This window comes from Emys orbicularis, chromosome 2, assembly GCF_028017835.1.
Source record: "Emys orbicularis isolate rEmyOrb1 chromosome 2, rEmyOrb1.hap1, whole genome shotgun sequence".
NCBI lineage: Eukaryota > Metazoa > Chordata > Testudines > Emydidae > Emys > Emys orbicularis.
The window spans coordinates 199561374-199573569 of record NC_088684.1 but is presented as its reverse complement, the minus strand read 5'-3'; the positions used below and the strand labels follow the sequence as shown (position 1 = coordinate 199573569).

General features: G+C 45.1%; 1 protein-coding gene across 1 annotated transcript in view; it reads left to right on the top strand.

Moving 5' to 3' along the window:
- Positions 1 to 9004, top strand: part of BLVRA (biliverdin reductase A) — a 46506-nt gene extending 37502 nt beyond the window's left edge. Inside the window, exons 4-7 of the mRNA XM_065399884.1 lie at positions 615 to 712; positions 1234 to 1341; positions 2532 to 2703; positions 5281 to 9004. Coding sequence (XP_065255956.1) covers positions 615 to 712; positions 1234 to 1341; positions 2532 to 2703; positions 5281 to 5554 — 652 coding nt within the window. The 3' untranslated portion in view covers positions 5555 to 9004. The remainder of the gene's footprint in view (positions 1 to 614; positions 713 to 1233; positions 1342 to 2531; positions 2704 to 5280) is intronic.
- The last annotated feature ends 3192 nt before the right edge of the window (positions 9005 to 12196 follow it).

Here is a 12196-nt window from a genome sequence, read left to right as displayed (position 1 = left end):
CTACCAACTGGTTCCTGACACTCTCATCCATGCCATCTTCTCCCTAGTAACCTGAATTTCTGAAGCACCTGCTTAAGGATCTCATCGAGCTTTCCAAACATGAATGAATTAAGCGCCAAAACAATCTTGTGAGATAGGGCAGTATCCTCCTCATACGGACCTGGGGCACAGAGAGACTAAGTGACTTGCCCAAGGTCATGCAGGACGTCCGTGGTGGAGGCAGAAATAGAATCCAAATCTGCTAGGCATGTGACTTAACCAGCTTGGGCTGGAGCCTGGGCTCTAGGACCCTGCAAGGTAGGAGGGTCCCAGAGCATGGGCTGCAGCCTGAGTCTGAATGTCTACACTGCAATTAAACAGCCCCTTAGCCCGAGCCCTGTGAGCCCAAGTCAGCTGGCATGGGCTAGCCATGGGTGTCTAATCACAGTATAGATGTACCCTAAGAAAATGCCTTTTATTACCCCCACTCTCAACACATTCATTCATGCTATTTCCACATCCCTAGCGATGGGGTTGGCTGCTAGAGTAAGAAAGAGTTTGTTCAGAGGAAGAGAGATGAATAAGGTAGCATCTTTTAAAGACCTCTCTCTCTCTCTCTCTCTCATATCTTCTAGGATGTTCTTGGAGGCTGGGAAACATGTCCTTGTCGAGTACCCCATGGCGCTGTCCACTAGCACAGCACGTGAGCTCTGGGAGATGGCTGAGCAGAAAGGTGATGATCCTTAATGTCAAAGTTGTAACTAGCTTTGTACAAGGACGTTAGATTACATCTGTGTGGTAGTGCCTAAGAACCTCAAACAAGGTGCAGGGCTCCATTATCTGAGGCATTGCAGAAGGACAGGGCTTGCTCCACAGAACTCCCAGTCTAAGATTTAGGACTTCACCCAAGCTGCATTTTGAAGGCTAGTGCCTCAACTTTCAAGACACCATATTACGGTCGGTTCATTCACACGATTCCTATTAAAGTCAATCACTAAAATGCTGCCGTTGTTTGCTAAAGTTGCTGTAACTGTGGACTGTAGGTGTGGCCCCCTGAGAACAATGAACCAAAATTGGATCCCTAGTGCAATGTCTTGACGATTTGTCTTGGCACCATTCTGCCAGCCACGGATAAGGCTGTTTGAAGTGTGCTCACACTGATGATTGCTAAAAGGTTTACTGCCTAGAAGTGGATTTGGATTCATGCAGAAAGCTTTTAGTAATCCCATTTGATCTTCGTTTTCTCAATGACAGGTAAAATCCTCCATGTGGAGCACATTGAACTTTTGACAGAAGAGTACAAGCAGCTGAAAAAGGAGGTGGCTGGGAAGGAGCTTGTCAAAGGAACATTACATTTCACAGGTCGGTTGTTAAAGAAACTCAGGCTGCCTGTCCTGCTGAGATGCTAGCAACTTCATTCATTCACTCACTCACTCACTCACTCACTCACTCACTCACTCACTCACTCACTCACTCGTGTGAGGGCTTGTTCTGTAGTAGTTTGAGTCATGGAGTCAGGACCCATCCAGAGAGACCTTCAAACAACCGTCTCCCTCTACTGGCAGTTGCCTGTGTCGGAGAAAGGTTCTGTGGCCTGCTACTCCCTCCCCAGTATCTTTGATGGAGGACAGCAAGCCTGTTCTCCTCTAGTATCTTCGCAGGTGTCGTCTGCTCTCTTTCTGCATTGGGGTATCAGTGACCTGGGGAGGTCCCTTTAGCCCCCTCATCCTCACCTGGTCTCCAGAGAGGATGGAGAGCTGCTGAAAATCACCCCACTGTCCACTGAGGACCCCCAGGCTCCTCCCCTGTTTTTGTCTTCGAAGAGGTGGGAGAGATTAAAGGTTTCATTCCCCCATCCCCTTGTGTGAACCCATATACTAGTGCTCCCCAATATATCCTTAGGGTTCTCCTGCACGCTCATTGTATCTATGTCTGTCTTCCTCTCTGCCTTCAGATGGAGATCTGGGTGGCAATTATTTTCCCATGCCCTCTTCTGCCCGCCCATCTTCATCAGCTGTAACAGCTGGCTGGGTAGGTGGTTGCTGCCTTTCCCCGGCAGTGCTCTTTGCTGCCCTCTGTTTGGCTCTTGCAGCCCTCAGCATAGGGCAGAGCAGCTCAGGCTGGAAAAGGGGGATAAACAGGCAGCTTCAAACTTCCCACCTGGTCCCAATAGAAGCTCCAAGCAGATTTCTGGGTCGTTGGCCAAGACTGCAGAAACCGGAGATGGTCCTGGCCCAAATGGGACAGATGGCACACACATGCTATAGTGGGAGAGTTTCCTTGAGTTATCAAGATTTGAGGAGGGCAAGAGAGACTTGAAAGGTTTGTTTGATAGATTTCAACCTTTAAGAACAACAGAAAAGGGGCAGCATATCCTGTTGTGTAGCTCATCAAATGATCCTTTTCAGCAGACTAGATTTACTGGGGTCCCAACCGTGAGGCTCCCATCCCAGACTGACCCTCAGAGCTTTCCCCTTGCTTGACTCCATGTAGCTGATTAGGGTGGGGGTTCCTTTCCCACATCTCAAGTCCTTTCATTCTTATTCCTATAGGTGGTGCCTTGGATGAAGAGCGATCAGGCTTCCCAGCTTTCAGCGGAATTGCCCGCCTGACTTGGCTCGTTGACCTCTTCGGAGACCTCACTGTCACCTCAGCCACTAGAGAGGAACAGAAAGAAAAGAGTTATTCCAGAATGACAGCACATTTTCAGACTGCAAACAAGAAGTGAGTAATATAATGATACAGGAGCAGATTAGCCATGCTATTTAGGTATCTTCAGCAGGAACTCGGCACCTTCTCTTCTTTGCACATGTACAGCAACTTTCATGCAAGAATCAAAAAGCACTCTACAGACACTAATGAACTAAGCTTCACAACACTCCTGTGAGGTGGTTAGATATTATTTGCCCCATTATACAGATGGGAAAACTGAGGTGGGGAGAGTTTACAGGACTTGGCCAAGGTCACAGTGTGAATCAAAGGCAGAAGTTGGGAATAGTACCCAGGGATTATACTCAAAATCCTTTGCTGTAACCTCAAGACCCAGTCCTTCCGTGTTACATTAATTACTGCTCTTCGAGCCTGTTACCTGAACACACCATATGTAACCCTTCTGCCAGGTGATGTTGTCAGTAACACAGGATGGGTTCAGTATCTAGGGGTTCCTCTCAGCATTACCAAACAGAACCAACTTGAGACCCAACCCAGCGATGCCACTGCATGACACTGCCGTCTCTACAGCTGCTCAATGCTGCTGCTGCCACCTCTGTCACCATTTGCCAGTGTTGCTGCTTCTACCGCTTCTGCCTTCAGGTGCGATGCTATGTTCTGAGCTTCCTCCGCCTAGCCCTGCCCTAGTGATTTCAGCCCTTAGTGATTTCACTGCACAGCAGAGAACCTCACTGCTGATGCTCCCTCTATGTTGTCTTGCACCACAATACTGTCCATGCTATCAGGTCTTAGGCTCAGACCCTAAATGAGTTTGTCAGTGTTTTTAGCTGTAGTGATCACTGAGAAGAAACCAGGACTCTCAACTGAGTCTAGTCAGCTCTGCCTTTATACACTAGAGGCGGAGGATCAAATGGCTTTTAGGACCCTTTAAAGAAATCCACACCACCAGGTAGGAACATCTGACCCCACCCTCTCTGACTTTCACTTGGATTTGGCACCTACTTAGCAAGTGATGTTAATTTAGGGTAACCCCTCAATTAGGGCATATTAAATACAGTTCTGCTGCCCTTTAGTCATACAATAAGCATAATAACATTTCATTACCCCTGTGTCTAAGACTAAAGTGAATTTTAAGCCAGTGTGATGGGTTAGACCCCCCATCCGGGATGCCACGTGATGTACTGGTGTTTCATTCAGCCCCTCCTGCTCCACCACCGGGATTCTCTCTCCCTGTTTTGCTGAATTAGCTCTCCGGCCTCCTACAGCGCGCGTGCACACACACACAGAGACAGGTAGGGCCACACCCAGCTGCAGACACAGACTGAAGTCAGCACTGTGTGAGGGGATTCACCCAGCACTCACTTGCACACCCCCTTTGGGAAATAAACCCAAAATAATATTGTCTTGCGCTGTATAGAAAGATCTGCACAGCGCAAGCTCATAAAAATTCTCCCTCTCCCTCAATGTGAAGAGAGATGTGCAGAACTTCTTTCTCCCCCACCCAATTAGAAATTGTACAAACTGGGTTTAATAATAAACAAAACAAATTTATTAACTATAAAAGGCAGATTGTAAATGATTATAAGGGATAGCAAACAGAACAAAGCAGATTACTGAGGAAATAAAATAAAACATGCATACTAACCGTAAGATCTTAGCGACTGGTTTCAAGAAGTAATTCCTCACCTAAAGGTTATTTTAGATAAGTTGCAGAGTTTCAGTAGCTGAGAGTTCCAGTTATTTCTTCTTACAGACTGGACCCCTGTCTCAGTCTGGACTCATCCCTGCTTTTCCTTTCAGGTTAGTTCCTTTGTCCTTTCAGGTTCTTTCAGCAGTCCTTCTTCTTGGGTAGGCAATGGAGGAGAGTCCCGATCAACCCCCTCCCCAGCCCTTAAAAAGGATTTACCTAAGGCGGGAATCCTTTGTTTGGTCCCCATTCCCCTATAGTGGAAAAGTACCAGGTGACTCAGTCACATGTCTCTCCGGGGTCGTAGCAGCCATTACTCGCAGGCTGTTTGGAGCGTCCACAGGAAGACTAAGCTCTTTCACAGGCCATTGTCCTTGCTGATGGGTCGTCAGCCCTGTCTGACTTTTTCATTGTTGTACCTGAAGGGCTAGTATTAGGTGTCACCCAAAGTAGCACATTTGAAATACACATACATGGTCAATATTCCTAGCTCCAGATAAAAAAATTATACGTGCATACAAATTGGATAAATACATTCAGTAGATCACAACCTTTTGAATGGTACCTTGCATGAGCCACCTCGCATAAAGTATATCTTAGTTATGCCATATTTATATCATAACCATATTTCTATGAAGAATATGGGGTGTAACGTAACACCCAGAATAGCCAAAAGTGATCCCTTTGGCAAAGCAGGTCTGTCTTCTGATCACTTAGGCAAAATGGGTGTGTCTATGCAAATTTAGTCTACTCCTGAAGTCTTTTCCCAGTTCACCAAAAGACATTAGGGGAGAGCCTATTCAGGCCCTGGCTTACATCTGTATCAAAGTTTTAAAACATTTTAGATGGGCATTTACTGTTAACCAGTGATGGGGAAAAACAGAATAACCCTGTGGGTTTATTTCTTCCTCAATGTCCTTTGTTTTTCTACTCTCTCACATTAGACCTCTGACATGGATTGAAGAAAGGGGACCAGGGCTGAGACGTGATAAGAAAATCAACTTCTGTTTCAAAAGTGGCTGCCTGGAGAACCTCCCTGAGGCCCCCAAGTCTGCTGTGGGCCTCTTCATGCAAGATCAGAACCTCTTTGCCAAAAAACTGTTGGGCCAGGTCTCCAGAGAAGAGCTGGCCGCTGAGAAGTGGCGCATCCTGCGGTGCCTCGACCTCGCAGAGGAGATTCAGCAGCACTGTGAACGGCCGGCGAAAATCCATTCCTAAGGCCGCTCTTTATGAGAAAGGGAATGTGGTAGTCAGAGGCTGAGTAGAGCTGCAGCTTAGTGTTACCCTAAAGCAGCTTGTTGGCAGTTAACTTCTATTTGATTGGTTCTTACCATTGAAATCCATGGGGCTTTGCTCAGGAGCTTGGGCCCCACAAGTGTTTTATGCTGTGTGAGATATTTAACATGGCAGAACTGGATGATGCATTGGGCTGTCCCCAGTACATGGCATCTTTCCAGTCAAACTTAAAGCTACCAGGCAAAGAGCATTCAGACGTGTTGCTCCCACAGAAGTCAATGGGAGATTTTGTCATTGACTTCCAGGGAAGCAGGCCCAATGAGACTGCAGAAGTTACAATTTATTAAATATAATTTTAGTTCCTTCTTCTTTTTAATATATATGAGAGCAAGAGATTTATAGCACTGTCTAGAATGAGGCATAGAGCTGCTCTACAAGCCTCTCTACCTCCAAAGGTGTTATAGCACCACACTCCTGACCTGCAAAACTTCACATATTTCAGTCTTGTCCCTTCCCTGAGTAACTGCCCTGAACGATACTTTGTGTATTGGCTGTGGGCCAGATTCTGAGATTTTACACCAGTGTAAACCAAATCCATTACTTACAATGGCATTTACACTGGTTTAAACACAGAATAAATTAGATCGGAATCTGTCCTCTCACTGGGCGTTATGCCGAGATCACTAAACTGATTTCTCTGCTGCCTTATGCCAGGTTGTAACCCAGTTTTCCAGAGGCGAAAGGTTAGTATAATACATTAACCCACTGCATCACCTGCCCCTTTTCAAGATCCTTTCCCCATAACCAGTCCTTGGCTCCTCTGTTTCTGAGCACAGTGGCTCACTGGCACACTGAGGCATGCCCATAACCCCTATTAATGTTCATGAGAATTCTGCATGTGACTCAGTGTGAGAATGGACCACTCTGAATAAATGAAATGTATTAATTTAATTAATAGAAACTATAAATAATACATTTATAGAAACAGGGACAATATAGTAATGCCAATTATAGCATGGTGTTAGGAAATAGCAAATGGCAACCATGCAACTGTGATATTATTTATTTGTTGTTTTTCAGTAGTGCCCAGAGACCCCATGGTGCTAGTTGCTGTACAAATACATGGCAAGATTTGGTCCCTGCCATAAAGAAATTGCAGTCCTGAAAAGCGCCAAGTCATCAGCATGCATAGAGAAAAAACTGAAGCAATACCTTTGTCTCCCTGTATTATATTCTAATTACAACACACATCTGTTATAATAGCAATAAAGCCCTCTTCAGAATGTTTTGTTGTCTCCCGAACATACTTCATGGGAAGCCAGCAGCCCTTGTCCACATTGGCACTGGAGGAATAAACTCCAAAACCAAGCACATATATTATAAATTATAGACAGTATAATAAATCTAAAATAATGGCCAAATAAAACTTTAACCAAACTCATCTGAACAGCAGGTATGGTTCAATTAGAGATTGGGGATGGGCAGGATGGGGTATGTTGTTTGTTTGATTAGGTTTTTTTAATCCAAATCAGGTCAGCCAGACCTAATTAGTAGTATCTTTACTTTGAGGTGCTTCTAAGGCTAGGTCTACACTACAGCGGGGGGTCGACCTAAGATACGCAACTTCAGCTACGTGAATAGCGTAGCTGAAGTGGCGTATTTTAGGTCGACTTACCTGGCTGTGAGGACGGCGGCAAGTCGACCACTGCCGCGCCGCCGTCGACTCCGCTACCGCCTCTTGCCGCGGTGGATTTCCGGAGTCAACGGCAGAGCCATCAGGGATCGATTTTATCGCGTCTTCACTAGACGCGATAAGTCGATCCCTGATAGACCGATTGCTACCCGCCGGCCGGCGGGTAGTGAAGACGTGCCCTAAGTTGTGCCTGCAAAATATGGGCCTGATCCAATGCCCATAAAAATCAATGGAAAGCCTCCCTTTGACTTCATTGGGCTTTGGATCAGGCCTTAAATACACGTAAGCACAAACAGGAAACGTGCCTGCAGAATATGCATTGTGTAGCCAAATGGGTACTTGAGTCCCAAACTGGTCTATTTTGCATTCACAATGACTTCTTTACACATGGACATACTTTGCAGGAGCAAATACAATGCTATCTTTGGAAGGAGGGAAATTTTATCCTCACTAGTTTTATGACAAAATGTGTGGAGTCCACCCTAATTAAAAATAGAATTAAAATCTTCTGCTATGGATATTCAGCAATGCACAAAATATTTCTGGTTTTATGACCTTCTCCTGTTTGCTGAGAAAGGAAAAAACGCTGTAGATGCTAGAGTTGATGACTCAGTCCCTCCTTTCCTAATCAGGTCACACTAAGTGTGTTTGAAGCATTTTGCAGATAATCCTGACTGTTTTAAAAAAAAAAATGCACACTGCAGGGGAGTGTCTTAGACAAGCTGGAAAACAACCTCAACAGGGAGGCAAACAGGTAAAATAGATCAGTGAAGTTGAGTTTTAGGTTAAAAAAATAACCACCCCACTACACGCTAATACTTTGTAATCTTTGAGTGAGTTAAAGCTTTAAGGTGGGATTTTCAGTGTTGTCCTATCTGTGCTCAATGGGAATTTTACCTTTAACTTCAATAAGAGAAGAAAGAAACCAGTGCTGAGTAGATTTTGAATGTTCTGCCCTTAACAAGCACTGTTATGTCTTGCTTGTGAATTCATTCTATAGAAGCTCTTCCGGTTATTACCGGCTTGTTCTGCCAGGTCAATGTGTATGAAACGCTACCCTGCCTACCTTAACTGAAACTTCCCTTGCCATGCTATTGGTGTAGTTACACTTGTACACAGGGGCCAAATTGGAAGCTACATGCATCTGAGTCATTTTTCCAAAGGGATGTGGAGGTGTTAAAATGGAATTCTTCACGTTGCTCTCGAAGGGTGCTGCCTTAGAAATGCAGGATCTCGGTACAGTGACAGCCTTCACGCATTCATTTCTTGCATATCACATTTTTTCCATTTTCTTGAGATGAAGGCAAAAGGCCTTTGATTAAAGAAAAATATAAATATCAATGTTTTTTAAAAAGAAAACTTACCTCGGATGAAAACTGAAGCTGACGGCCTAAAGTGACACTGTCAACCTTAAAATATTTTTTTTAAGTTGTTTGGTTTTATTACCTCACTTTGCTATTAGTGATGCTGTGGAACTCTATTTGACTTGCAACTTATTTTTTTGCTAATATTTGTGAAAATGGAGGCAGACTTGTGACCATTCTGGATTACGCATGGCAGTCCAGTGACCTGCCCCTCCACTGCTCTGAGCACTCCCTTTACTGTGCACTGCAGTGTCTGATGCACTAGAGTTGCTTTGATGTCTTCCGAGATGTGAATTTGCTGATGTATTGTGGTGGTTCTAGCTACAGGTGTTAATGAATGTGTTGCGTTCACATTAATAAAGCTGTTGGAGTCCAGCATATTCTCTGTAGTTTTCATTATCCTTCAAGTTTAACAACTCCCATTGCTTCCCCAGTAAGGCTCAATCTTCCAAGGTGCTGAGCCACCTCTCAGTACGTACTCGGCCCCCTCCAAAAGCTGCCTAAGGTGTCAGGCCTGGAGAAGACAGCTGACAGCTCTGGCCCAATAGGCTGCTGGGATGTGAAGCTCAGCTCACAGCTGTGTTTCATGATTAGAGAAACTACAAAAACCTAAGGTGGCCAAATGGCACCGGGAGATGGTCCGGGGACAAGACAGTGGAATAGACCCGAGCCTGCAAAAGAGACTAGGGTGCGCTCTTTCACCTGGATGCAGGGGAAGACTGGGATTGTGTGAGCGCCTTGCAGGGAAAGCACCCTGAGATCCCACTGGTCTCAGTGGCAGGAGAAGGCACCTCAGCTCCGCACAAAGGAAGTTCTAACAGAGAGATGACACAAGGGGGTCACAACGGGGGGGGGGGGGGGGGGGGGGAGGGATTCAAAACCTGCATCCCAGCCCCTTGCTGTTCTGGGCTGTGACCTGAGGTGGAAAGGTGCTGCCAGCTGCCTTCTATGAGGTTCAGCGCATGCTCAGGGCCAATGGCTCTTAGCCCATCAGTCCCCATGTCAGCTTCCTGTCACATGCACAGAGTGCCCGTCAGGCTCGGCCACCTGGCGCCATTGAAATGCAAAGCTGGGAAACAAAATGGCGGCCCAGCTCCCAGGGTGCACGCTCCAGCCCCCAGAGAGTGAAGTCATTCGAACAGCAGGGAAGCCACTCGTGATGTCTTTAAACACCCTGAGCCGGGTGCTCTTGTGCTCTCTGCCATCAATGCCAAACTTGTGCACGAAGGCAGCTAATGAGCCACAAGGTGTCAGGCTGTAGCAAGGGCTCGCAACAGGCAGTGCTGGCCAAGTGAATTCTGCGAGTGGAACACAGAAGCAGGAGCTCAGTCCAGACTTAAGTTAGCAGTGAAGGAGTTGGTCAATGGTTCAACAGCCCCTCCCGGGCCAGCGCTGAAGTTCATCCAGAAACGCCAGGAGCCAGCAGTCTGCTGCTGATCACACAGGACAGCAAGAGAGTTCTGAAGGCACTGGGCTTTCCAAGGACTGGGATCAGCTAATACAAGTTGCTTTAGCTTCCCCTACAGGTTCTAGCTGGATTTGTTGCTTGTTTAAGAGGACAAAGTACTTTTCCCTCCAGTTCTGGAAGTCACACAGGGTATGGGGTACGATGATAAACAAGACCAAGGCTCACCAGATAATGGACTTTTAGTGCCCACTAGATAGCACTGGTGTATTACAAAAGCTTCTTTGTCCATTTGTAGGAGGAGGAATGAGGGGGAATGGGAACTAATTCTGGGATCGTTAAAGGCAACTGAGGGAAATGTGCTCAAATTCCATTAAAATTCAATTACATTTGTGCATCTTAGTTCCCTAAAATCCCCACAGTTAAGTAACAGCATTGTCAAGCCCAAGCATTCAAAAATGTATCAGATACCGCACAGTGTGCAGTGTTCATTAGAGGTGTGGATTGTAATTTGAATATAACTGAAGAATTGCTAGACTTAATGTCACTGAAGGGTACTGGGACGGGACTGGACATATTTCAAGGACTGGAAGAGTGCATTGAAAAAGCTGCACTGCCATGGAACAAACTCGTATCTTTGGCTACCGATGGTGCGCCATCAATGTGCTCTGAAAACATTGGTGTGGTTGGATTATTGAAGACCAAACTGAACAGCCTCAATATACCAGGAATTAGCTTCACCAGTATACAGTGCATTTTGCGCCAAGAAGCCCTGTGTAGTAAAAGTCTACACATGAAGGAAGTTATGGATGTAGTTGTTAAAACCATAAATTTTATACGTGCACGAAGGCTGAATCACAGACCGTTCACTTCTTTTCTAGCAAGTATGGACAGCGAATATGGGGAACTTCTGTATCACACTGAAGTTAGATGGCTGAGTCGTGGAAACGTTCTGAAGTGTTTTTTTGCACTTTGATTCCTTCATGAAAATAAAAAACAAGGAGGTTCCACAGCTTGCTGATTCCACTTTCATCTGCAACCTTGCTTTTCTAACAGATGTAACTGATCACCTGAATGCACTGAACTTGAAGCTTCAGGGTAGAAAACAGGTGATATCACAGATGTATGACAGTGTTAAGTCATTCAAAGTCAAGCTTACTTTGTGGGGGAAATAGCTGACTGCTGGCAACTTGGTCCATTTCTCGACTCTGAATTCCTTAGGAAAAGTTGAACCCAAATCCTTGAAAGAATATGCAGATATCATTTCTAACTTACACAAACAGTTTGATGTGCGGTTTAAAGATTTCAAGGCACTTGAACCACATTTTCAACTTTTTTCCACACCATTTGCTGTGGAAATTGACAATGTTGCAGAGGAAATGCAGATGGAGTTAATGGAGCTTCAGCGTGATACCATTTTGAAGCAGAAGTATACAGATGTTGGAATTCCAGAATTCTACCGGTTTCTTTCACAAGAAAGATTTCCCATGTTATTCTCTGCTTCCGCAAGGGTAATGGCAATGTTTGGAAGTACAGATAAAGGTGAACAGTTTTTCTCTTCCATGAAGATTAACAAATCCGTGTTAAGGTCAAAGCTCACTGATGAACACTTGCAAGCAACACTGAGATTGGTTTCGTCTCAGGATATCAAACCTAATATTGGTGCTCTGATTGATGCAAAACGCTGCCAGCTAAGTGGCCAAAAATGAAATGGCTGTCAAAATTAGCACTGACTTTTTGCATTACAATTTTTAAAAAGTTAATGCATTGACTTTTAATAGCATACTATATTACTCTTCATTTTTTTCATTTTTGATTATACTTTTGTTTCGTTGTATGAAAAGGTTTCAGAGATGTGGCCCTCGGGCCAATGTACTAGTCCTCATGTGGCCCTCGTGGTGATTTGAGTTTGAGATCCCTGCTTTAGACCCTACAATTTCATAGTTCAATATGTACCACTGTTTTGAACTGGGATGCATCCATTTTGTCATATATTTGTTGGCCTGTTGGAAGATGCTGGCCAGGTTGGTAATAGTGAGATTGAACTCAGCACACTTGAGGAGAAGTAACTGGCCTAGCGCCGTCCTCCACATGTCAGAATCAGCTCCCACATGAGCATTAAAGTCTCCAAGGACAATGAGTTTGTCTTGGTGTGGCACCCT